The sequence below is a fragment of the Ursus maritimus genome, unplaced genomic scaffold (genome assembly GCF_017311325.1).
Source record: "Ursus maritimus isolate PB19 unplaced genomic scaffold, ASM1731132v1 scaffold_19, whole genome shotgun sequence".
Lineage (NCBI taxonomy): Eukaryota > Metazoa > Chordata > Mammalia > Carnivora > Ursidae > Ursus > Ursus maritimus.
Genome location: NW_024424341.1, coordinates 48744144 through 48770660, shown reverse-complemented (window position 1 = coordinate 48770660; position 26517 = coordinate 48744144). Strand labels below are relative to the sequence as shown.

Sequence of the window (26517 nt, the reverse complement as noted above, 5' to 3'; positions counted from 1 at the left end):
GGGGGGGGGGAGCGGGGAGACGGGGAAGGTGGGTCCACTCACTGGAGGCGAAAAACATGATGCCTGCAGAGAAGGGCCGGGAGAGGCGGGCGAAGGTCGGCTGCTGCGCGAATGCCAGGATGCCCATGATGATGCCCGAGGTGGCGCACAGGGAGGACAGGATCATGAAGGCCCGGGTGGCATTCCAATAAGCTGTGGTAGCACCGACCGGTCACTCCCGTGCCACCCCTGGCCTCAGTGGCGAGCAACGCTACCTCTGAGGGCAGGAATGCCTGCCTCTCTCCACGTCCCTGACCCAGCTCCTCCTTCACCTGTCTGCAAACACACGCTCTCTTCACCTGGCAAACTCGTATTCACCTTCCACAGCCCAGCTCCCAAATCCCCTCTGGGAAGCACCCTTTCACCCCTCAGATATCCCCCTGACCCCCTGCTCTGAGCTGTGACCCTTGGCTTGTTTCCCCTTCTAGCCTGATTGCTCCCTAAGGCCGGGATTCGACCTCGAGAATACCCCCAGCACAAGCGTGGTTTGCCATGGGCCTGGAGAAATGTTCGTTGGATGAATGAATGAATGAATGAATGAGTGTTGATTCCCCCCTATCCTCCCGCTAATCACTTCCTATCCTCTCTCCCATCGCTCTCTCATCTCCTTGATAACCACTTGCCCATACCTGAAAATGGCCTATTTATTTATTTTTAACTTGTTTATATCTGTCTTTCCCTGCAGATTGCTCAGTTATGTGAGGACAAAGGTCTTGCTTTCTCATTCACTGCTGCATCCCTCACACCAGGTGCCTGGCACACAGTAGGTGCTCAGGGCCCATGCTGAGTGAATGAACGTGGAGCACGGAGAATCATTCGTCTCTTGTGCTTGGCCCTGGGAATACTAGTTATGATCTCATCTTCTGTTTATCAGCTGCAAAATACCTGTGCCAGGCAAGCAATCCTTGAACGAGCCTATTCATTCCTTCCAAGAGTCCTATGCTGTGCGGACTATTTTTAATCTCCATTTTTCAGGTGAAGAAACTAAGGCTCCGAGAGGTAAAGTGACTTATCCAGGGTACCATAATTGGCAGTAGGGCTGGCATTGACACCCAAGCACCAAAGCCCTTGTTCTTAACTGCTTGGCCATTCTGTCTCTTGGAGGACCCAGGACAACTTTGTACCTGGGACAGAGCCTGGATCCCGCCACCGAAAAATAGAAAGCCTGGATCTTTGCGAAATGCACTCTTTTGTCTTGTGCGAGCGTCAGTGAGAAAAGAATGCTGGCTACTTCTCCATGGTTGGTGCCAAGGGTTGAACGTTGTCTCTCGTCCAACCCCCAAATTCATATGTGGAAACTCTAATCCCCAGAGTGTGGCCTTATTTGGAAATAGGGTCATTGCAGATGCATTCAGTTAAGAGGAGGTCCTACCGGAGGAGAGTGGTCCTAATCCGGAATGACTAGCAGCCTCACAAAATGGGGAAATTGGGAGAACAGACGTCTGGGAGGGTGGGGGGCACCATGGGAAGATGAAGACAGAGATCGGGGTGATGCTTTGACGTGCCAAGCAGGGCCAACGATCACCAGACAGCCAGCACCAGAAGCTGGGAGAAAAGATGCTCTGTCACGGCCTCAGAAGGAACCAACTCCCCTGACACCTTGGTCAGTAGACCACCAGCCTCCAGAGCTGCTAGACGGCGCACGTCTGGGGTTTGAGGCACTCAGCCTGTGGTCCTTTGTCAAGGCAGCCACAGGAAACTCCGGCTGCATCTGGGTATTTGAAAGCCTGGAGGACCAGCGGGGCATGTTTTAGCCTCTGTCCTTCCCATGCTTGTGCTGAGGTGGGAGTGCAAACCGCTTGTCCGCAGCTGCAAAAAAGAGCAGCATATCGGCCCCTCAGCGGGGGGAGGTGGCAGCTGCGGTGCACGGGGCACGTATGTCCCATCCCCGGTCGCCCATGACCGCCTCTCAGCTCCGTCTTCAGAGAAAACTCCCCCCGTTCAAATCACAGCATGATATCTATCTCCCGAAAGTGGACCTCATTTGAAGGATGCAAAACTGGATTTTTCAAAGCCAGCTGCAAGTCCAGATTTTTATACATAAAATCTCCAAATTTTTAAATTCTGGCAGAGACGTCAAAAACTTTAAAAACACTATACACATGCGTCTGCGGCCAGATTTGGCCCCTGCGAGTTCACATTTCTTGCTAGGTACGTCCCCGAGCATTTCGGTTTTGAGGTCCAATGAACCCGCAGACCCCCATCATGCCTCCCTCTCCTCCAGCCCCAACAGAGATAAGATAGTGGGGATGCGGGTGTCCTCGGGGCGTTCCCAGGCTGAAACGGGGAGAAATGGTAGAAGCATGATGAGACCGTGGGAAATGAAAGGGACGCATGAAGTCCAGAGGCTGACTGAGCTCGGGAGCTGGCGGCTGGGACAAGTCTATCCACTGATTCCTGCCTCGGTTTACCCCTCCTGCACGTGGGCATTCTGCTGTCTCTCCCAGGCAGGTTCAGTGAGAGGGGGTGACTGAAATCTGGCCCGTCGCAGGGCTCAAGAGGGCTGGCTGGAGAGAACATTTGGACTTTTGAGGGCAAGTCTCATGTTTTATTCACAGACACAGTGTTGTTGGAAGACCAAAGGCATTAATCCATGTCAAGCACTTAGAATAGCGTGTAGGGGGGTGCCTGGGTGGCACAGCGGTTGGGCGTCTGCCTTCAGCTCAGGGCGTGATCCTGGCGTTATGGGATCGAGCCCCACATCGGGCTCTTCCGCTGTGAGCCTGCTTCTTCCTCTCCCACTCCCCCTGCTTGTGTTCCCTCTCTCGCTGGCTGTCTCTATCTCTATCGAATGGGTAAATAAAATCTTTAAAAAAAAAAAAAAGAATAGCGTGTAGGACTCAGTAGCATTCAATAAATGCCAGTCATTATTATTATTATTACTACTACTACTATTTAGTTCATATAAAATATGTAACATTGTATATTATTAATTTATTAATATATAATGCATGTTATATAATATCTTATGTAATATAATATGCAATATATGTAAGTATCTCTCCATATATACGTATATATGCATGTATGTATATATGTATATACGTATGGAGAGAGATACCTAGAGATATATAGTATATTATGAAATATATATAATATATAATGTATATATAATATATATCTTATATATAATATATATTATATAATATATTATCATATATAATATATATTATATATTATCATATATAATGTATATATAATATGTATCTTATATATAATATCTATTATATAGTATATAGTATATATTATATATAATATATAATGTATATGTATCATATATCTTTTATATAATATATATTATATAATATATATTATCTTATATATAATATATATTATTATAATGTAGCTTGCAAGAACCCTGTAATGAAAGAGCTGTTTTTCCCCATTTTTACAGCATATATTGTAATATGCACATATACGCGTATACATATATGTACATATGGACACATATATTACAAAACCTGGCGCACAGTAGGTGTTAAAACTACCATCCAGTCTTTAGCAAATTTAGGGTCTGTATTGCTTCTGTATCCCACAGTAACCCCCCTAGTTCCTGATACATCATCGATATTTAGGAAATGCTATTCTGACAACCCCAGCCCCCCCAACTGCTCTGCCTGACCCCGTGCCGGGAAACGTCACCTCTCTACTTAACCCCTAGTACATTTCATAATTGTTCTAGAAAACAATCCTGAAATCCCAAGTCTGCTTCTTCCGGGCCTAGTGATCCTCGGCTGGTCCCTTTCCCTCTCTGAGCCAGAGTTCCCCACCTGCAACAGGGGGCGAGGTTGTGCCCTGTCAGGGGCTCTGACCCCAGGCCGCGCAGACCCCGCCCCGGAGCCTTACCGATGCTCTCTGTCTGCAGGTAGCACTTGTTGCCCAAGCAGTATCGCCACAGGCCCTGGTGGGCGAAGGACCCCGACAGCCGGTACTGCATCCAGTGGTCTGTCGCTGTGGCCACCACCAGCAGGATGGTCCCCACCCAGGCACAGAAGAGGCCGCCACCCATGAAGCTGTACATGGTGATCTGTGGAGCCGGGGAGCGAAGGGGTCAGGAGCTGAACTCCCAGTGGAGGGAGGAGGCGATGGGGACCGAGACTTCCAGATCCCAGGTGACGAGGGGTCTAGGGGCTGGGACACCAGGTCCCTGGGAGAGGAAGGAGCTGGGGGCCTGGGCCCCCGGCTCCTGGGGGGGGCGGGGCTGGAGGCCTGGACTCCTGGGTCCGAGGTGAGGAGAGAGCTGGGTGGGGCCCCACCAGGGCCCTGGGAGAGGAAGGAGCTAGAGGATGGACCCCTAGGTCTTGGAGGAGGAGGGGGCTTATAGGTCCAATGCCTGGTCCCTACCTGAGTGGCAGAGCCTGTCACAAGCCCTCTGTCTGCCTCGGCCCTTCTGTGCAGACTGAGCCGAGCCAGGTCGCTGGCCTCTCTGCTCCCTGGGTCCCCCAAATCCCTTAAGCCTCCCCACACAATGGCCCCGTGGCCCAGCAGCTTCCAGCAGTCAGAAGTGCAGTGGTGGCAGAGGCCCCAAATGGAATTCGCTGAAACAGGGATCCAAGCGCTCCCTCCCCGCAGCCCCTGGCCCCACTGGCCTCTCTCTGTGACCCTCCCGACGACCCTTCCACCCTTTCACAGGCCTTGCTCACGGCACCCACTGGGTTAGCCTGAGCTGCGCAAGCACACACAGAGACACAAGACATAGGGACAGTCATCCATTTATTGTTCAACCAGGGCTCCCCACCCCCAAGGGCAGGAAATGGGGCAGGGGTGGCAGGTGTCTGGGTATGTTGGGCCAATGGGGTTCTTTGCAGGTGGGTCACAGGTCATGTCACAGTGGGGGCTGGGACTGGAAGGAGGGTGGGACGGGGTTGGCTGGAGTGAAAGATGGGCTGGGTTTGGGGTCAAGTTTAGGAGGCAGCCAAGGATGAGGACTGAGTTGGCCTGAGGTAGGTAGAGAGGAGGGTGCAGAGCTGGGACTGAGGGTGGAGATGGGGACAGAATGGGAATGAGTGGGGTTGGGGATATGGTATCGAGAGTGGGGATGGGACTGAGGTTACAGAGGCAGGTGGGGATGGGGTTGAGGTTGTCACATAGTTGGGAATGTGGTGGGAATGGGGAGAGGCATGGCTTTGGGCACAGATATGAAGCTCAGGGCTTTTGTTGGTGTGGGACCCTAAGTCAGCTCCAGTTTTCATGGGGTGACTCGCAGGACCCAGTCCTGAGGCTGTGGTTTTGGGAGAAGAGACATGGGAGCAGGATGTTTCTTGGGGTGTCTGTGCCATAGCTGAGATCAGCCTGGGCTCCAGGAGAACCCTCCTGGCAACCCTGGGGGCCCCTCTCAGGAGTCTGGGGAGCTGAAGCTTCAGGGTCCTAGTACTCTGCCTCCCAGTCTTCGGCTGCAGCGGGCGGCGTGTCCTGGGGTGGCTCCTGACCTCGGGCTTCCTTCTTCCTATCCTGGCCAGGCAGCCTTGGTGGTGATGCAGGCATCGCTGGCGGAGTCTTGGGGCCAGCCCCAGACCCCCCCGGCCAGCCCCTCTCTGCCCTTCCAGATCGCCATCGCTGCTGGCCCTGGCCCCAGCCTGGCCTGCGCTGGACGCCCCAGCCCCCGCGTCCCCTGGATGGCCTTGTGGCCGTGCCTGGCTGGGTGCAGGATGCCTGGGAGGTGCAGGGGCAGGAGGGCAAGGACTGTTGAAGGGTGTAGGCCCCCAGCAGGGCGCTGTGCAGGAGGTAGGAGAGGGCGTCCAGACGGATGGGGACGGTGACAGAGGCCAAGCTCTCAGGGAGCCCCAGATGGGCTGGATCTGGGGTGCCCAGGGGGAAAGGTGGCAAGGTTGGGAAAGGTGCAGGGGGCCAGGGCTCAGTCCCGGGTGATGGCAGGGGCAGGTTGTTCCTGGAATGACAAGAGGACAGGTCAGCGGATCTCACCACCTCTTTCTGTCCTCCCTCCTGTGGTCCAGCCCTTCTCTTGGGAGTCCTTTCAGCTCCATAACCACCTCTGACTTCCTTACCCCTTTCTCTCAATCTCTCTCTCTTGCTCCCTCTCTCAATCTTTCTCTCATTCGTTCTTTCCATCTCTCTTTACAGACAGACAGCTCAGCCAGGACTTCAGCATCAGAGAGAACAAGTCCCAGCTCCAGGCTGCCTCGATCAAGGTGTGTCTCTGGGCCAATCACTTCCCTGCTCTGAACCTTAATTTTTCACACCAAAAGATGGCTTTTGATGCTACCAAAGGTGCAGACGAGAGGCCTGGGTCTGACAATTATTATTATTTCTCCAGCTCTATGGCTGTGCCTGACATCTTTGGTTCTCCTGGCTCCTCCTTGAAATTTCTCCCTGTTCCACGAATATCACTTTCTAGCTGTGTCCCTATTTCTAAGTATCTCGCTCAGCTCTATCAAAATAGCTAAGATTCTGTTTCTAACTGATGATACTTGAGACTTTCTTTTTCTTTTATGATACTCTCTTTGGGTCAGTCCATTCTGTCTCTGATTTTCTCTGTCCCCTTCCCTCTCGGGTCTCCGTCCTCCCTGTGGGGAAGGTCTCGCGTCTCTCACCCCTCGGGCCCAGTCGCTTTCTCTTGCTGTTCCATCTTTACAGCGGAGTCTCAAGTCTCTTCTAGCACCTTCGCCTCGGTTTCTCCAGGGCCCAGGGAGGCGCGGATGGGTCCGGAAGAAAGTGGACGGGACTTTGTCCGAAGTGGGGCGTGGCCCGCGGGGCGTGCGGAGCCACAGGAAAGCACGATGGATCACATCGTGCGGGGTCTAATTCCTCAACCCCGCGTATCTTGGACTGCAGCCCCCATCTCCCCGAGACCCAGGAGTCCAGCCCCTGAGCTTTTTCCATGCTCAGACTCAGCAATCCGGGAGCCCAGCCCCCTCCTCCCTCAGACCCAGGAGTCCAGGCCCTCAGTCCTTTCCTCTCTCTCCATCTGTATTTCTGGCCATTTCCTCAGGGGGCCTGATGGTGTTCTTTAGGACTAAAGGGATATTTAGATAGGGAAATCAGGACATCTGGATACTCCTCAGGGCAGAGGGGAACGTAGATGGGCTCGAGTGGAGGCAGACCCTTAACCCGCTGAGCCACCCAGGCGCCCCTCTGTTGGAACACCTTTATAATTTCAGAAAAGTCATAAAGATAATACAAAGAGTTCTCATACAGCCCTCACCCAGCTTCCCCTAATGTTACCTTCTTACGTGGTCGTGGAACTTTTGTTGCAACTAAGAAACTAACATGACTATTAACCAAACTCCAGACTTTATTTGAAATTGACCAGTTTTCACACAAAGGTCCTCTTATCTTCTGCTCCAGAAACTGATGCAGGATCCCATTTATCACATCTCCTTTGTCTCCTCCATTCATCCGCGGCTTTTCAGTCGTTCCTGGCTTTTCACAGCCTTAACAATTTTGAGGAATACTACTCAGTGATTTTATAAAATAGAGGTCCATTTTAATAATTCTAATTTATTTTTTTGAGAATTCTAATGAATTTAATCCTCACTTCACAGATGATCAAACTGTGCCTCAGAGAGTGTAAGTAAGTTGCTCAAGGTCACAGAGCTAGGAAGGGGCACAAGTGGAATTTGAACCTCAAATCTGTGCTCTTAATGGAGACACAAGTAGGAGCCAGATTATGTAGGACCTGGTAAGCTGCAGTGAAGACTTTGGGGGTTTTTTTGGGGGTGGAGTTGTTTTGTTTGTTTGTTTGTTTAATTTTAGAACATTAAGATGACTTGGAACATTTGTAAGCTGAGGTGTGACATAATTTGATTATTTTTAAAGAAAAGCACTGTGTCAGCGGTTTGGAGAACAGGCTCTGGTGGAAAGCAAGAGTGGTTACAGCAAGTCCAGGGAGAATGCTGCTGTCCTCCAGGCCAGGGGTGGTGGTGACTCCCAAGGAGGGTGGGGGTAGTGGGGATGGGAAGATGTGAATGGATTTAGGATGTATTTTGCAAGAAGAACCATCAGAATTTGCTGCAGGGCTCCTGGGGGTGATTAATGAGGAATTGAAGATAATGCAGTTTTCAGCCAGAGTAGTGTCTTTGAGCATGATTTTTTTTTTTTTTTTAACAAAAGTTCACAACGTCCCACTTTAAGGATGGGAAAGCCCAGACACGACCTTTCACTTTCTGAGTTCTCTGGAATCCAGGCCCTGTGCGGGATGATGCTGGTGACTCGGAGATGTCGCCTGCCCTCGAAGCGCTCTGTCTTGAGGGTTGGGGAATAGACACAGAGATGGATAGTAACATTCCAGGGTGATTAGAACCTGGAAACAGAAACAGGACAATGAGAGCCGTAAGGGGGGGAGGGCGGAATGCTGCCCGAGGGCAAAGGGGTGAGGTGGGGGCAGGAAACCATTGCTGCCTGCAGGCAAGGGGCGGTTCTTCGAGGTTTTGGGGTTTTGCTGTTTTAGGAGAGGTAGCCTTTTGCTCGGTGGAGAGTGAGTGGGTATTTGATGTAGAAGAATGGTGTGGGCAAAGGCCAGGTAGCTGGAATCGAAAGATTTTTATCACGAAGAGGGGGCTTTCCTTTCCTGGCAAGTGTGATGAGGATTCCGGTCTCATCCATCCCTTACGTCGTATCCCAAAAAGGCAGGACTGTTGAGACAGAGCTCGGAAATGAGGGTCCGCTACTTAACAAGCGTGTGACCTAAAGCAAGCTGCTTAAGCTTTTCGGGTTCCCGTTTCTTCGCGACTTGGCGCTTCCTGCTCGATTACAGCATAACGGAATTGCTTTCCGTTTTGTTCTGCTACTGTTTTCTATTTCTGAGATCAGGGTCCAACGTCAATTTATCAAGCACCTGGCTCTTTAAGGCCCTCCTCCTACACTAGAGAGCGGAGGCGGGCTCTTGTGTCTTTAAGGGAACGTCCTTTATCCGTCTTCCAAAATTGACAGGCAGGTTCTGAAAGTGACCAATCAACCCCTGAGTCAGGGGCAGCGAAACTTCCGATTCGCTGGGGAACTCTGGAGGCGGTACGTTTAAGCTCCGCCCACTCCGTATGATGGAGCGCAGCGCGAGACAGTCGTCCTTGACTCTGATTGGCGAGTGAGCTCGAGTTGACTTTCGAGTCCCCTCCCTGCGGCCGACAGATCAGCGAGCCAGCACCCTTGGTCTTTGATTGGCTACATTTCTGAGCGTGCGCTCGCTCTCTGATTGGTTGTCGTCTCTCCAGACTGTCTCCGGACTTTCTTGCCCCTGCATCTAGCATTGTTGAATGCCTTTGTTACTGTTGTGTTGCATCTGCTGGGTCCGGGGAGACCCTGGAGATGCTGAGCGAAACTTGGAGGGGGGAATCCGCGCAGGGGTCTCCTTGGCCCACCAGGGAGCCCCATTGCCTCATCCCCACCCCACCTTAGGATCCCCTTCTTTTCACTGTCCTCCACGGGCCTTGGACAAAGTCCTAAGACTGGACCTTCAGGGCCTCCAGCCCACTGGGCTCAGGGATTCCCTTAAGCCTCCGCTTCCATCCCCCTCCAGGGCGCCCTGGGATGCCCTAGGGGGCCCTGCTCTCCCTTGAGCCTTACCCACTCATTCAACCCCTCCAACTTGGGCGCCCTCCCAAGTGCAGGATAGGTGTCAGGGCCTCCCGGTCTTGGGAGCTCCTCTCACTGCGCCCCTACCCTTCCACCATCCCTCTTCCCCGAGTACCCCCACCTCCCGTCCTTGCCTCCCTTGGCGAATCTTCCCATCTCGGGGGGCTCTGACCTCACTGCTTTCTTCCCAGTCCCTTAGACTGACCCAAGAGTTATGCCTTCTTCCTAACAGAATCTGCAGACTGAGGAGTGGGTCCCAGCCCACAAAGTCAGGATTCCCACACTTGTTGTTTATGCCTCCCCTCCCCCAACTTCTAGGCCTTTGGGGAAGGAGATGGGACCTCACCACCCTCAGGAGTCCATCCTCCTCTCCTTCTAGCCCCTTTCCCCTTTCTTCCCAGCCCACCATCCCCTTGGGAGGTCCTTGAGCCCTGCAAGTTTTAGGGGGATGGCCATACTGAAGGTCCCCACTCCTTCAGGAGACCCCAGGCATCCTTCATATCCAGGGGGAGAGGGTCTCCAGGGACATCTCTGCCTTCAGACCCATATTCCTTCCCCTTCTTTTCCCTCTTCCTTAGGGCCCAGCCCCTCACTGCCATTCTCCCCTGGCACAACCCCATCTTTTCAGGTGTTTTATGAACACTTCTGAAATTTAGGAGGTCACCTGTGGGACATCCTCACACTTTCTGGGTTCCCTCCCTTAGACATCCCACTGTCTCCCCAGGACCTCCCTCCTCACTGCTAGTTCCTTCACACTCAGGATGCCCCAGGGTGTCTTTCACGGTAAAGGGGGTCATCCCTGCCCTGTGAACCTCCCTCTTTCTTGGGGGCTCCCCTCTCGCAACCCCCTCCCTGCACGGTCAAGAGGACTGTAAAATTCAGGATCATCCAGGGCCTCTCCCTTCTTTGGAATTACCCCTTCCCTTTGACATACATGTGGGACAATCCCTTCCTTTGTCAATTTTTTTCAGGGTTACCTGCATTCAGGGGGTCACCTGCGGCGCTTCCCCACATTTGGTGAACTCCCACATGGCACTCCCCCAACTCAGTGACAGTCCCCTCAGCCCGCAGAGCAGAACCTTCTTGGTTCAGAGAGTGATCCTCAGGGCCTCCCTCAGCCTCAGCAGTTTCCCGTCTCCTGGGCTTCGTCATACTCCCAGAAGACCCAGCATCTTCCCTCCATTCTTCGACAGTCTCCCACAGTCACTGTCCTAAGATCCCCTTTTCTTTGGTTTTCCCATGATCTGCTCAATCAGGACCTCCTGTGTCTTCCACCACGTCAGCGTAATCTCCTGTGCTCCCCCCTTTCCCCACACCTGGGCCTGCCTGCTCTTGCCCTCACACCTCCCCCAGAATTAACCTTGGGGCGCTCCCAAGGGTCTTCTCCCCACACCGATCACACACAGAATTCCCTTTCTTGTCCACTTGCCCTTAGGATTCTCGACCTTCTCACTACTTCCCAGCGTGGTCCAGACTCTAATTCACAGTCCGGATTCCCGGACCTTTGTCTCATTGCTAAAGTGGCAATGGGAGTCTGGAGGTCTAAGGGTCCCAAAAGGGAGATCACGTAGACATGTTCCCTCATATTATCTCATTTAAACTTTATGATCATAATCTTTTAAAAGGTGCTCCATATGTTTTGTATTCATATTCTTTTAATATGGTAAAATGAACTCTTTTTGGTGTAGCGTTTCAAATTTTGGACAAATGCATTTTGACAAATGCATAGCATGTAACCACCACCACCAAGACACAGAACACTTCGGGGCACCTGGGGGGATCTGTCGGTGAAGTGTCTGCCTTCAGCTCAGGTCATGATCCCAGGGTCCTGGGGTTGAGCCCCGCATCAGGAGAAGCCTGCTTCTCCCTCTCCCCCTCCCCCTGCTTGTGTTCCCTCTCTCACTGTCTCTCTCTCTCTCTGTCAAATAATTAAATAAAATCTTTTTAAAAAAAGACACAGAATACTTCTATCATCCCCCAAATTCTCTTGAGCTGCCCCTTTGTCATAATATCCTTTAAAAAAAAAAAAAAAAAAAAAACCCCAGCATCTTCCTGGAGGACAATTTGGCCTCATCTATCAAAATTAAAAGGCACATCCCCTTAGACCTGATGATACTACTGCCAGGGGATTACCTATGCATGGATTAGTTACCCTACATTTTAAAAAAAGATTCATTTATTTATTTGAGCAGGGGAGGGACCGAGGCAGAGGGAGAATCTCAAGCAGGCTCCCCGCCAAACACAGTGCCCAACTCGGGGCTCGATTCCAGGACCCTGAGATCATGACCTGAGCCAAAATCAAGGGTTAGCTGCTTAACCGACTGAGCCACCCAGGCGCCTCTGGTTACCCCCTCACCCCCATTTTACTGACCAATAAATAATGGCTCAGAGAACTGACTCTGGTCATACTGGCAAACATGCAACAAAACCAGCTAAGACTGAAACTCGTGTTGATTCCAGAGCTCTCTCTTCTGCATGCTGGATTCCAGACCGAGGACGATGATGATGTCATCATGGGAGAGAATAACACTTTTTTTTAAAACTTGGAGGTACTGGACTCGATTCCCAGTGTTTTTATCTAACTCACTCTCACACCAACCCTAATAGGTATTATTCCCATTTTACAGATGAGAACAGGAAGGCACAGAGGGGTTAATGACTTGCCCAAGGTCAGAGCTGAATGGATGGCCCTTCTGAGCTGCTCTGGCTACCTTCTTCGTTATTTTTATATTCTCTCGGAGGCTTGAGGAAAATGGAGGGATTTTTTTTTTTTTTTGAAGATTTTATTTATTTATTTATTTATTTATTTGACAGAGATAGAGACAGCCAGCGAGAGAGGGAACACAAGCAGGGGGAATGGGAGAGGAAGAAGCAGGCTCATAGTGGAGGAGCCTGATGTGGGGCTCGATCCCAGAACGCCGGGATCACGCCCTGAGCCGAAGGCAGACCCTTAACCGCTGTGCCACCCAGGCGCCCCAAAATGGAGGGATTTTTGAGGTGACAAATTAGGTGAAAATCCACCAGTGGAGAATGAGGTCTACTGATAGCTTCTGGGAAAGAAAGTGTTGAAAGCAGGCTCAGAGGGAACAGGACAGGATACCTGCGATGTAGGGTAAAAAACGGTAGTCCAAAGCTGGCGTGTGTTGCACAATAAAGATTTTGTCAGGCCTCTGTTCCTGGCTCCTGGGAGGGAACCTCTAAACCCTTGCAATTTTCTGAGCCACAGAAGTGTCTTTGATATTTACAATGGGCCCTGAGACCACAGCTCAGTTTATGGTAACAGGGCGACTCACGGTGGGCCCCTAAATGGTCTCAAGATGGGGGCTGACCATGCTGGAAAGACCACCCATGTCCTTAAGGCTTTGGGGCTTTGAGCTTTGTGAACCCCTGAGAGGAAAAAGGGACTAGGGACTAGGGACTGAGTTCAACCACATCACATGGCCAATGATTCAACTCATCGTGGCTACATAAAAAAAAACCACTAAAAATTCTGCACACCAAGGCTCAGGTGAGCTTCCTGGCTGGTGACCCACATCGACGTGCTGAGAAGGCAATGAATCTTGACGACAGAGAAGCTTCACAATTAGGACCCTCCTTGACCTCCCCTTACGCATCTCATTTGACTGGTACTAATTTGTGCCCTTTTTTTTAAAAAAGATTTTATTTACTTATTTATTTACTTGAGAGAAAGAGAGACAGAGAATGAGTGGGGGAGGAGGGGTAGAGGGAGAGGGAGAAGCAGACTCCCTGCTGAGCGGGGAGCCTGATGCGGGACTCGATTCCAGGACCCCGGGATCATGACCTGAGCTGAAAGAGTTTCCCTGAGTTCTGTGAGCAATTCTAGAAAATTATCAAACCCAACGAGAGGGTGGTGGGAATCCCCATTTATGGCTAGTCCATAAGAAGCGCGGGTGGCATTTAAAGCAAGGGAGAGGGGTGGCCCTGTGGGACCGAGCCCATCACCAGTGGGATCTGATGCCTTCCAGGTAGATAGTGTCAGAATGGAGTTAAATTGCAGGGCACCCACCTGGTGTCAAAAAATGTCTTAATGTGTGGAAAACCCACACCTCTGGGGTCAGAAGGGAAATGCAGTGGTTGTGTGAGAGTAAAGGAGAAACGCACAGGGTGGGAGAGCGGGGCCACCATTCTCATGTCAATAAGCAGAGGAGTCCAGAAAACCTCGCTGGAGCCACCCAAGTCCTCACACTTAGGCCTCACGAGAGAGCCAGTCTTTGGACACCTGCCATACAGGACGCGGCCAAGGTTAGTCAGAGAAGCAGCTTAAGCCAACAAGAGGCCACTGCTGTGGCCAGTTGGGTCAAGAGTCACTTGTCCCCATGCCTGTCCCTCCTCCAGGCCCCCAAATTGGGAAACCAGGGCTTTGAGTGGGAATGGAGAAAAGGCGTGTCTGGGACAACTGGTCTCCCTCTCTTCTCCAAGGAGGCAAGTCCCAGCTGAACCTCCACTGGATGGAGAGGGAAGCTGAGGGGAAGGTGTAGGACCAGGCTGAGTTTTAATGATCAGAACTGACTGGAAAGTTAGGGTATCTGAGACACCATTAGGGGCTGAAAAAAAATGTTTTGACAGAGAACGATTGAGTCACTGATCAGAAACATAGAACTGTTTATATTTCTACTTCCTGGGGTTGATAGTCCCCAGTTAATTAGAGGGAGTATCTGGCAACGTGGAAAATCCACACTGAGACTTCTGCCTGCAAGCCTGTTGTCACTCTTGTCGTTTTCATTTGCACACCCTTGCGTTTCCCCAGAGTTCCAGGTAACCTCCCCCTTCCTCCAAGTCCCGTCATTATTGAAGAAGTCAGGACCTTAGCCCACATATTTCAAAGTTTTGACCCCTGGTCAAACCTGTTGCCCTAGCAACACACCCTTTGAAATTTCCCAGGTCACACAGACTTTGAAGGATGTCTCTCGTGGCAGGATTTGGGGGTTCAGGGAGGAAAACGGAAGCCCCTCCAGCATCCTCCCCACTCCCAGTTTGTTAAAGGGAATTCCTGATGTGCAGTGCTCACGCATTCTAGGACCTGCCTGAGTTTGAATTTCACTTTTGCCATTTCCCCATGTGGCCTTAGGCAAGCCCCCTCTATTAAAACGAGATGGTTGCATTGGGTGATCCCGTTCTGAGTTGGCAGTTCTTTCTCTCTGTGTAGACTGGCTCCTAGTGGCCAACCGCAGTCCTCGCAGCTAATTCACTGTGGTATTTCACGCCGGAGCTCTGAAGAGGCAAAGCATGTCTGAGTGGGTCTCCCAACCACATAGATCATCGACCATCCTGTAGCGACCCCATCAGGGCTCCTAGGGTGACTATGGAGGAAGAACAGAGAGGGCACAGGAGACACTGAGTACTTGCTCTCTCTTATTCTCCAAAGCTGTTTGCATTCCCCCCGAGGACTGGAGCGCCATGGCTAATGCAACGAGGCAGGCGTTTACAAGCTGAGAAGATTTAAAATATAGTTGCCATTAAACAACATGAGATTTGGATCTCAATAAATTCCCTGTTCTTCTGAGTCAAAGAAGAATGCTTAATAATCACACTTAGTGATACTCAGTCATAGTCAATGTCTGGGTGATGGTTTACGGTGTATAAATATCTGCGGTCTCTATTCAATCATTACGACGCAACTTTGAGTCATTTTAATACATGGGGGAAAAGTCACTTGCCTTCATTTATTCTGGGAGGAAGTGGTGGAATCTGGACACAGGTGCGAGTCCTTTATCCTTCCCGTGTACCGCGTCTGCACACCTCTTTATAAGTCATCCTCTGTCCAACCGTCCACCAGGAGGCCGCTAGAGGGTCATGACTAAGAGCCTGGGCTCTGGAGTCAGATTGCCTGGGACTGAATCTTACTAATCGTGCGTGGGGTGTTGCGAGCGTCTGTAACCTTTTGGTGCCTCAGTTTGCTCACCTGTAAAACAGAGAGCTAATAATATCTGCATAAGGAAACCCTTGGAAAATTCCAACTCAAAATCTCCTCCTCCCTTTTTTTCCCCTTAAAGATATTATTTTATTTATTTGAGAGAGAGAGAGAAAGAGAGAGCACGAGCAGGAGGGGAGAGGGAGAAGAAGCGGATTCTCTGCTGAGAAGGGAGCCTAATGCAGGGCTCCATGCGGGGCTCCAGCCCAGGACCCTGGGATCACGACCTGAGCAGAAGGCAGATGCTTAACCGACTGGGCCACCCAGGTGCCCCTTTCTTTCTTTCTTTCTTTCTTTCTTTCTTTCTTTCTTTCTTTCTTTCTTTCTTTCTTTCTTTCTTTCTTTCTTTCTTCTCTCCTCCTCCTCCTCCTCCTTCTTCTTCTTCTTCTTCCTCCTCCTCCTCCTCCTCTTCTTCCTCCTCTTCCTCTTCTTCCTCTTCTTCATTATTTGCTGTAGTGATCTTCATCTGGGAACCAGAGTGATTTATTCAAGTGTCACCAGGAGATCCTTGGTACCACAAAGCTGACGCCATTTCATTCACAAGAGAGAAGATTGATAAGCTGTGACTAATAAAAGGAATAAAGTTATGAGCTGTTCTTCGGTTTTCACACCTGGCCCTCTGTCATGAGAATTTTTACAATGCTAACTTCTTTGTGATGTTTATATTAGAGAAAAGTCAGAACCTGCCTTTTAGTGGCTGGAAGAGGAGAAAAGTTGTGATTGGACAGGAGGCCTGTCAGTCATTTCCTATATAATGAGAGGAGAGGCTTGTCACCTCATTTCGGGAGGAAGCAGTGGTCACTGTTGATGATTTTTTGTTTTGTTTTTTGTTTTGGTCTTTCTAAGATTATGGTGGGGGTGGGGTGGGAAGAAGGGGTCTTTACTCTTTAAAAGGATGAACAGAATTAGATACAGAAATCTTGCCCGTAGCAGCTAAACCAGTATAAGAATCAGCTCATTATTTTTGACCGAAACCTTCGGTAGACAAATTAAGAGGTTTTGTCGAACTCTTCAGGATTAATAACTGTTCTTAAAGTTCTGACCCTTTTCTGGCTGTCTTATATGAACCCGTTAATCAGGATCTGGCAAGATGAGGGGAGACTCCCCCAGTCTTCGGTCAAAAATTCCCTTAAGAGTGGGGCGCCTGGGTGGCTCAGTCGTTGGGCGGCTGCCTTTGGCTCAGGTCGTTATCCCAGAGTCCTAGGATCGAGCCCCGCATCAGGCTCCTCCGCTGGGAGCCTGCTTCTTCCTCTCCCACTCCCCCTGCTTGTGTTCCCTCTCTCTCTGGCTGTGTCTCTCTGTCAAATAAATAAAATCTTTAAAAATAATAAAAAAAATTAAAAGAGTTTCTGTGTTGAGTGGGATAATATAAGCATTAAACAAAGCGGGCGGGGTAAGTGCTCAATATATGTTAGTCAATGCTACAAACATTTCCACAAAGAAATAGCTCTGGAATTTGAGGGGGTTTAGCTGAAGTGGGGGTTATCTCTGAACATCCTGTTATTTTCTCACTCAGGACACAAAGCCTCAGAGACCTCAGCCAAACACCTCTGCACGGGCTTGGAAGACATTAACATAGCCTCCCCCAGCTTCTTCCTCTCCGTCGAAGTTGCAACCTTTTTTTTCGTCTGTCTGGTTTTTGTTTTTTAAAGATGTTATTTATTTTTGAGAGAGTGTGAGCAGCGGGGAGACCGAGCAGCAGAGGGAGGCCCCCCCCCCGCCCCCCCTCCGTGCAGGGCTCGATCCCAGGACGCTGGGATCATGACCTGAGCCGAAGGCAGATGCTTAACCTACTGAGCCACCCGAAGTTATGACCTTTTGAAATTATATGCCTTCCCTTCGAAACTGTTCCCTGCTCGTTAGTTTTTGACCCTGTTCACTATAAACTTGGTCAAAGATGGGCCTTTCCAGCCCACGGAATGGGAGAATATATTTGCAAATGACACTACAGATAAAGGACTGGTATCCAAGATCTACAAAGAACTTCTCAAACTCAATACACGAGAAACAAATAAACAAATCAAAAAATGGGCAGAAGATATGAACAGACACTTTTCCAATGAAGACATACAAATGGCTAACAGACACATGAAAAAATGTTCAAAATCATTAGCCATCAAGGAAATTCAAATCAAAACCACACTGAGATACCACCTTACGCCAGTTAGAATGGCAAAAATAGACAAGGCAAGAAACAACAATTGTTGGAGAGGATGTGGAGAAAGGGGATCCCTCCTACATTGTTGGTGGGAATGCAAGTTGGTACAGCCACTCTGGAAAACAGTGTGGAGGTCCCTTAAAAAGTTAAAAATTGAGCTACCCTATGATCCAGCCATTGCACTACTGGGTATTTACCAAAGATACAGAGCGTAGTGAAGAGAAGGGCCATATGCACCCCAATGTTCATAGCAGCAATGTCCACTAATACAATCGTGGAAGGAGCCGAGATGCCCTTCAACAGATGACTGGATTAAGAAGTTGTGGTCCATATATACAATGGAATTACTCAGCTATCAGAAAGAACGAGTTCTCAACATTTGCTACAACATGGACAGCACTGGAGGAGATAATGCTAAGTGAAATAAGTCAAGCAGAGAAAGACAACTATCATATGATTTCTCTCATCTATGGAACATAAGAACTAGGATGATCGGTAGGGGAAGAAAGGGATAAAGAAAGGGGGGGTAATCAGAAGGGGGAATGAAACATGAGAGACTATGGACTATAAGAAACAAACTGAGGACTTCAGAGGGGAGGAGGGTGGGGGAATGGGATAGACCGGTGATGGGTAGTAAGGAGGGCACGTATTGCATGGTGCACTGGGTGTTATACACAACTAATGAATCATCGAGCCTTACATCGGAAACCGGGGATGTACTGTATGGTGACTAACATAATATAATAAAAAATCATTTAAAAAAAAAAAAAAAGATGGGCCTTTCATGCCTCAGTCCAGCCAAGTGCCCTGGAATCCCGCCTGCGGCTCCGAGTCCTTTTTACTCGAGAGCGCCCCCTTCAGGAGGAATTGCGAAGCAGCGGGGGACGCTGTGATTAGGAGCCAGACCGCCGTTGCTGGGGGTGGCCACGCTCCGGGTCCCGCAGATTTCTCCTGTGTGGCTTTAGAGAAGTTAGTTCACCTCTCTGAGTCTCAGACAGCTCCACAATGGGGAAATCTTCACCACACACACACCAGCTGTTACTGAAGGAGGTAATTCTTTTTTTTTTTTTAAATATTTTATTAATTTATTTGACAGAGAGAGAGAGACAGCCAGTGAGAGAGGGAACACAAGCAGCACGAGTGGGAGAGGAAGAAGCAGGCTCCCAGCGGAGGAGCCTGATGTGGGGCTCGATCCCAGAACGCCGGGATCACGCCCTGAGCCCAAGGCAGACGCTTAACGACTCCGCCACCCAGGCGCCCCTGAAGGAGGTAATTCTTAATAATTGGCTCCCAATGTGAGAAATGGTAGGCGCTCAAAAATGACTGTCTCCTTCCTTCTTCGTCCCTTCCCCTTATTATTACACAGCCACGTGGTGAGTTGCCCGAGAAAACGCTCTTTGACCTGCTTTACCCCCATACGTATTTTTCAGCATTACCCATAACCTCTTCTGCTTTACTGGTATTTTTTTTTCCCCAGCTCTTCCCATCTTCCAAGTATGTAATTTAAAACTTTTGTGTGTCAGGGGGTGGATGGGTCAGTGGGTTAAGCGTCAGGCTCTTGATCTCAGCTCAGGTCTCAATCTCAGGGTTGTGAGTTCAAGCCCAGTCTTGGAATGGAAATTTTTTTTTTTTTTTTTTTTAATGCAAAGGCCAACATCTATTCTGGGCTCCTCGGTGTTCTGCCTGACAAGAGTAACCATCCTCCAAGAGAGCTTTCTATGAAGCAATTAGGACTCTGATCTCTGGGGACAGAGGAAGGGAAGGGACATGCTGAGAAACAGACCTGTCTTCTCTCTTGGCCAGCCGGTTGCTTAGAGCACATTGTGAAGTTTGTTTTTTCATTCCATTTTGAAAGCATTTCCACTTCCGTGCCCCTCATGTGTTTGCTCTTCCTTAGATTCCTGGGTCGGAGAATGCATCTGCCCCCCAACCGCCATGTGGTGTCCTTGCCCTGAGAGACCTCACTCTGGGGACTTCCTGTCTTGTCACACAGCTTAGATGTTTTTGCCGTGGCTGCTCTTGAACTCATTCTCAACATCCACTTCTGTTCCTCTTCTGTAAAAATAAGTGGCTAAGTTTACTTTAGATTAAGATTCCACAAATCCTTCCTGCAAACGACCAGACTGCAAATGTTTCAGACTCGACTCTTTCCGACATCGGCTGTAGACATACGTAAAAGAAGGGGCGCGACTATGTTCCAATAAAACTTTATTTATGGACACTGAAATTTGAATTTCATAGTATTTCCACGTGTCACAAAACATTTTTTTCTTTTGATTTCCCCCAACCACTTATTTTTTAAAGCTTACTATTTTAATAATCTCTACACCCAATGTGGGGCTCGAACTCATGACCGAGAGATCCAGAGTCACAATCTCTTCGGACTGAGCCAGCTGGGTGCCCCATTCCTCGACCATTTAAAATATAAAAAGCCTTCTTGGCTCAAAATCAGGCAGCTGGCCAGACTTGACCTCTGAAGTTAGCTTGCTGACCTCCCCAAGTGGTAGTTTAGTTGTCTTTAAAGGCAGAAGCTGTGGCAGAGCAAAGGCTTTTCTTTGCCTCTCAGAATAGCGTGTTCAGAGAGGGTCCCTTCGGAGAGGTTTGTCAAGCTGTTCCAAATGCTCGGGTCTGGGATGGGAGGACCCATCCTTGGAGGACGAGAGACAGAGAGAGAGAGAGAGGGAGAGAGGGAGGCTGGCGGCTCGTTTCCCTCACCCTCTCCATTCTGCCTAGCCTGGACCCCAGCCCTGCAGAGTGGCAGCTCGAGGCAGCCTCAGTGGAACTTGATGTCTGCGTACTCCGAGCAGGGATCCTTGGGCTCCTGGGTCTCCCATGGTCGGAGGCCTGAGAAGTGGAGGGTTGCGTAATGGAGCTCCTCTTGGTTATTCTCGGATTCTGAGGCTTGAGTGAATGATTTGGGTCCTGGACAAGCGTGGGCAACATGTAGCTCCTTCTGGTTCTTCTTAAATTCCAGGGAGTGAGCACCTGGAGGAGGGGCCCGGGAAGGACTGCTTGGGGTGGCTTTCCGATTCTGAGCCTGAGGGAAAAACAACCATCATTCCTCCCTTCCTCCCTTCCTCCCTTCCTTCCTTCCTTCCTTCCTTCCTTCCACAAATGCTTGAGAGCTTACCACGTGCCAGGCACTGATTGAGGACCTGGGGATTACATCTTGGGGCAGGAACAAACAATAAATCATACATTTTTTAAAAATTCATAGTTTAGGCCACCATTTCTGTGGTTCTCTGCTGGGGCAGCCTGAGCAAACCCAGGCAGATTCCTGCCGCTGCCACCACAGTCAAGATGAAAACTGTCCCATCTCAGCAAAGCTCCTCCCTGCTATTCCTTTATAGTCCTCATCAGCCCCTGTCCCCACCTTGGCAACTACGAATCTGTCCTCCATCTCTACAACTTGACCATTTCCAGGGTATTATAAATATGGAGTCATGCATATAGGACCATTTGAGATTGGCTTTTTTTTCCCCTTTTTTTTTTTTGTCTCTAAGGTTTTTCAACCAGGATCTTCTTTTTATCGTTTGTTCCTTTTTTTTTTTTAAGATTTTTATTTATTTGACAGAGAGAGAGAGAGAGAGAGAGCACAAGTAGGCAGAACTGCAGGCAGAAGGAGAGGAGAAGCAGCCCCTCCCCCAGCAGGGAGCTCGACGACGCGGGGCTCCATCCCAGGACCCCAGGATCATGACCTGAGCCACCCAGGTGCCCCTCGTTTGTTCCTTTTGATTGCTGAGTAGTACCCCAGGGGGGGCAGATGTACCTGTTTGGGCTTTTAAAGGATAGCATGCAGAGAGAAAGAGAGCTGGGCGGTGAGAGAGGAAGCAGGGAGCACGCACGGGAAATGGGGTGATGCATGGTCTGCGCGGGCTGGCAGAGGGGGTGGGGGGAAGTGGTTTGGGTGTATTTTGAAGGGCATTTGCTAATGGGTTAGTTGTGGGGTGGTAGAGAAGAGAGGAGCAAAGGATGACTCCAAGGTTTCGGCTTAGGCACTGGGCAGGTGTGCTGCTATTTGCTAAGGGGCCGGGTGGAGGGGAAGCCTATGGGTACAGTTACTCGTAAGTTCTGTCTCAGGCAGGCTCAGTCCAAGATGCCTATTAGACATCCAAACAGAGATGCTTCCTGAACAGTCGACTATGAGTTTCAAGTTCAGGGGTGAGGTGGAGAGATGTACATTTTGGAGTCATCAGTGTATAAATGTTCTCTCCTGAAAATAGCCAGGATCTGTAGAACACTTTCTAAGTGCCAGGTACTATTCTAAATGTTGTACGGGTACAATGAGCATGGTGAATGCTTAGAATGATCCTAGGTGGGGGGAAAAAAAGAAGAAGAATGATCCTAGGTACTAGGGATTACTATTTCCCCCATTTTATAAAGAAACTAAGGCACAGAGAAGTTAAGAGACTTGTCCAAGAACACACAGCGATAAAACCAGATTGAAGCCAGACAAGCTGACTTCAGAGCCCTGCTCTTAATCCCTAAATATACTGCCTCTCGATGACATTAATAATTATCGCATCACAGCTGTAATTAGTAACATCATCAGGGTGGTCATCACAGGACAGCAGCTGCATTTTGAGCAAGTTCCTGCATTTTAATCCTCAAGCCGAGTCTCGAAGGAAGCAGAGGAAGAAATGGAGGCTCAAAAGGAGTGAATGATTTGGTCAAGGTCTCCCAGATAGTAGGTGCCAGAATCAGGACTCAGACCCAATACCCGTCCCTTTCCCGCCCTGACGTCCCTTGGGAAAAAGGTTGGGGCAGGACAGGAGAGGGGTCAGGGGAGAAGTCTGAGCCGAGAAAGAACAGACAGCCTGTGAGCCACTCACCAGGGGGCCAGGGGTAGGGAACACGTTGATATAGTCCAGGATCGTGCTTCTCCGTGCGGCCCTGGGCCTCGGAGGAGTCCTCGCCTGGGTCGGAGTCCCCTCCTGAGTTCGAGCCCCCGCTGGGGTCTGTTTCTTCCTCCGAGTCTTCCTGCTGGGGAAACAATCCGCCTGCGTGTCTGCCCTGGCACCTCCCCCATCCTCAGCCCCAGATCCCACACACCACTGCTCTGGCCCCTCACTCACATGACCAGGAGGAGGCAGAGGAAAAGCAGGGTCATGATGCCAATTCCCAGAGATGCTCCGTTGGGGAATGCTTTTGAGACCGGTCCCTTATCTGCACGAGGGAAGAGTCAGCCATCTCTGAGCCTCTCCCATTAACCTGGGGCCTCACGCCCACCTGCCCCTGGGCGCTCAGGCTTTCAGCTCCCATCCCAGACATTTTAGCCGCAACTCCTTCTGTCCAAGTCTTGGAAGCCCTGCTGCACCCCAGGCCCAGGGGACAGGCCTTCCAATTTGGATTTCCCTCTGCGTCCCTGGCCACAGGGGCCATGTGCCCTTTCCCAGCTCCTGCTCCAACCACAGGACCCTGGCCCCTGCCCCACTCAGCATCCACCTCCGGGGACATCCTGTTGCCCCCCTAACCTGGCAGCAGCAGGACAGCGACGATCTGGGACCCGTGTGCATTCCAGGCCTCGCAGCTGAGTCTGAGGCCAGAGACCAGTGGCCCCTTGAGGCTCAGGGAGCTGTTGGCCCAGGGCCCCCCAGAGCTGGAGATGATGGTCCAGGAGGCGTTGCTGTGGTTCCCCTCCAGCAGCCCCTCCCCCAGCTGCCAGCGCAGGGTGGGGGTGGGCTGGGCTCTCGAGGAGCAGTTGCAGTGCAGCCCCTCACCCTCCCAGGAGCAGGAGGGGGGGAGCAGCCGCGGGGGGTCTGCGGGAGGGAGGAGAAGGGTCAGTGGTGCCTCTCCTTCCCAGGACCTGGGCGTCCTGTCCCCAGGGGTCCCCACACTCACAGACCACAGAGAGATGCAGGGAGACGTGCTGGGAGCCCAGGGAGTTCTGAGCTTGGCAGGTGAGGTCTCCTTTATGCTCCATTTGAATCTGAGGCAGCTCCAGGATCCCAGGGTCTGCGGGCTGGGAGGGGCTCAGAGTCTGTCCCCCCAGCACCCAGCTCAGCTGGGCTGGGGGGTTGCTGTGGGCGACACAGAGCAGACGCAAGCTTTGGCCCTCTAGGACTGGGAGGGACGTGCCATTACCGAGGTTTTCCAGGACTAGGGGAGGGAAGAGGCAGGACAGATGCTCAGTGAGGGCACAGGGACCCTTTTGCGTGCCAACAGTCCAGACACTGAGGCCTCCCGACGTGGCACCGAGAGGCCCTGGTTTCTCTGTTCCCCTTCCTACCTGTCCTGTTCGCGTGCAGGGTCTTCACACTCAGGTTCTCTGGGGCATCTGAAACAGACAGGGTTCTGGCTCTAGACAGGCCAGGGGCTGCCCTCTGGGCAGAGAAGCGTCCTTGGAGACCAAGCTGGCGGGACGGGGGAGGGGACTGAATCACCTGCTAACTGATTCTCCGCTGAGTAGCCCAAGGGAATAGACAGGTGAGAAGGGCTGGTCTCTGTGATTTGTGATTTATAGTAAGAATTATCTATTTGGTCTCTGTTCTGTTCCTGGTACAGAGTTCCTAAGACCCTTGGAATTTCCTAAATGATGAGAGCAACAAAGGTGTCTTGGTATTAATAACAAACCCCTTTCCACCACACCTAGGTTTATGTATAGGAGGCGACTTGGGGAAAGCACCTCCAGATGGGGGCTGGTTGCCCGGGGCACCAACCTTGTGACTTCGGCCCCACCCCTGACTTCCAGGGAGGGGAGGGAGGCTGGAGGGGGAATCTGTCAGCGATCGCCATTTACTCGATCATGCCTTTGTATTGAAGCCTCCATAAAAACCCAAAAGAATGGGGTTCGTCCGAGTTGGGACCCTGAACATGGAGGTGCAGGGACCAGGGGGCCCCTGGAGAGCAGCATGGAAGCTGGCCCTACGCGTCTCTTCCACCTGCTGTGCCTGGTTATATCCTTCTCTAATAGCCCGTGACCTAGTATGTAATGTGTTTCCGAGTTCTATGAGCTACTTTATCATATTAATTCAATCCAAGGAGGGGGTCATGGGAAACTCCGATCTGTAGCCGGGTGATCAGCCTGGGCTTGTGACTGGCCTCGGAAGAGGGGAGAGGGTCTTGTGGGAGTCCCTCACCCTTGGGATCTGACGCTACCCCCAGGCAGACAGTGTACGGTGGAGCTGAATCATAGGAAAACTAGCTGACGTCAGAGGACTGCTTGGTGGTGGGGGCGGGGAACCCACAACCGAGGTGGAATCGGAATCGTCGGCCCCAAAAGGCCTGGGGTTCCAGGTTGCTTTAGAGCTCCAAGACCCTGCCCTCAGCCCCAGCCTCCCTCATCCCTCTCCCTTTCTGGAAACTGGCCCGGCCAGTCACACTCACACTGCACAGAGAGGTCCAGGGTGCCACTCTGGGAGCCAAGCCTGTTCTCGGCTCGGCAGGTGTAGCGGCCCGAATCCCCAGGCTTTACCCTCGGCAGCACCAGCTCGAGGGTTCCAGAGCCCTGGGCGTGGGACCTAGAGAGGACCCTGTCCTCCAGGGCCCAGCTCAGTGTGGCAGGGGGCTGACTGGCAGCAGCACAGAGCAGTCGCAGGAACTGGCCTTTCTCAGCCTCCAGATGTGGGCTGTTTCCCTGGGGCTCCAGGGCTGCAGAGACAGAAGCAGCAAGAGAAAGGCTGCAGGGAGGAGCGCCGTCTCCCTCGCCCTCCTGACCCCAGCTTGTCCCCCAGAAAGGACCAGCCCCGACCTCCCAGGCCCTCAGTACCTGAAGTGTTGGTACGGGAAATGCTGATGACCAGGTCTTTGGGGCCATCTGCAACAGATTGAGAGCTGGCTCAGGGGAGGAAGAGAGAATGCCCTGGGGCCGGGGGGGTGGGGGGAGAAAGTGTGACTACCCTCGGGGCACAAGTGACAAACACGGGCTGAGACAACGTGTGGGGCTCCACACCGCCAGTCTGAACCCACCGCCAGCTGCATCTCTCCACCTACACATGGTCCGTGCCATCTGCACACTCGGATGCCCAGCCACCACACTCACGGGCGACCTTGAGTCTGACGGTCCTCTCTGCGCTCACGCCCTTCCTGGAGAAGTCTACGCGGCAGGTGAGGTGGGTGCCGTGGTCCTGGGGTCTCGGTGTGAGAGTAAGCACTGAGAAGTAGGAGGACGTTGGTCTGGTTTCTGGGGCGGGGACGGCGGCCCCCATCCAGGAGAAAGTAGGGGCTGGACATTCCTTAAAGTCCCAGTTAAACACACAGATGAGGGTCGCCTGGCGTCCTGGCTCCAGGGTCTCTGGGACGTAGATGTCTGGCTTCTGTGTCAGGGCTGGGACAGAGAAAGGGCACAATGCGAGCCCTGGAAGGGGGTGCTGCAGGGGGCAACCCCTGCTCTGTTCCCCACAGTGCCCCCTTCCCAGTGGGGGGGGGCGGGAATGGCAGGGAGGAGGAGAGGCCCCACCCCCATTCCCCCCTCCCTCCAGTCAGTTCCACACCTGTCACTTCCAGATAGAACTGGTTTTTCATAAAATTGTATCGCACGTAACGGCCTCTCTCCACGCGAAAGAAGTACAAGGCCGAGTCCTCCACCTGGGCCTCTCTGATGAGCAGGGAGCAGCTCCGGTTCTGGGGATCGCCGACGAGCTGGAACCGATCTTGGGGCACGGTCTGCACGGCTCGATTCTGGTCGTTCGTGGCCACTGGCCTTCCGATGTTCGATTCTGTCCCGACTAGGAACCAGTAGCCAAGAGCGGGGGTCTCGTCTGTCCAGCCGATCTGGGGGTAGGAGAGGGTGCAGGGCACGCGCACACACAGGCCCTCCTGCGCCGTCACCACCCGCGGCACTTGGAGTGAGTATGCTAGGTCCTGAGCCAGGGACCCTAAGGGAGACAGAGGTTCAAGTGACAGCCCCGAGCCCGGGCCC

At 51.5% G+C, this 26517-nt stretch overlaps 3 protein-coding genes and 1 long non-coding RNA gene across 5 annotated transcripts in view; 1 reads left to right on the top strand and 3 right to left on the bottom strand.

Annotated features, from left to right (window-relative positions):
- Positions 1–4002, top strand: part of LOC121103360 — a 4787-nt gene extending 785 nt beyond the window's left edge. Inside the window, exons 2-3 of the long non-coding RNA XR_005835529.1 lie at positions 725–2190; positions 3905–4002. This is a non-coding gene — a long non-coding RNA (uncharacterized LOC121103360). The remainder of the gene's footprint in view (positions 1–724; positions 2191–3904) is intronic.
- Positions 1–4145, bottom strand: part of LIM2 (lens intrinsic membrane protein 2) — a 5554-nt gene extending 1409 nt beyond the window's left edge. Inside the window, 4 exon segments of the mRNA XM_040633003.1 lie at positions 43–256; positions 2133–2166; positions 2763–2786; positions 3864–4145. Coding sequence (XP_040488937.1) covers positions 43–256; positions 2133–2166; positions 2763–2786; positions 3864–4060 — 469 coding nt within the window. The 5' untranslated portion in view covers positions 4061–4145.
- Positions 4146–4812: 667 nt separating this feature from the next.
- CUNH19orf84 (chromosome unknown C19orf84 homolog) lies at positions 4813–6030 on the bottom strand (the record flags this gene model as incomplete). The annotated part of the gene is made up of 1 exon (XM_040632995.1): positions 4813–6030. A coding segment is annotated over one exon (624 nt), but the record flags the coding sequence as incomplete, so codon positions are not given.
- A 13936-nt stretch (positions 6031–19966) lies between these two features.
- The window catches only part of LOC103657305 (sialic acid-binding Ig-like lectin 10), a 7033-nt gene continuing 482 nt past the window's right edge, over positions 19967–26517 (bottom strand). The window contains exons 2-11 of one of the 2 annotated variants that reach the window (XM_040632927.1): positions 26090–26473; positions 25639–25923; positions 25366–25413; positions 24984–25247; positions 23887–23934; positions 23499–23756; positions 23132–23416; positions 22733–22823; positions 22490–22637; positions 19967–20694 (exon numbers count right to left, since the gene is read on the bottom strand). In XM_040632927.1, the coding sequence (XP_040488861.1) occupies positions 20431–20694; positions 22490–22637; positions 22733–22823; positions 23132–23416; positions 23499–23756; positions 23887–23934; positions 24984–25247; positions 25366–25413; positions 25639–25923; positions 26090–26473 (2075 nt within the window). In that variant the 3' untranslated portion in view covers positions 19967–20430. Of the gene's footprint in view, positions 20695–22489; positions 22641–22732; positions 22824–23131; positions 23417–23498; positions 23757–23886; positions 23935–24983; positions 25248–25365; positions 25414–25638; positions 25924–26089; positions 26474–26517 lie in introns of both variants that reach the window. The other variant, XM_040632926.1, reaches the window with a different exon arrangement.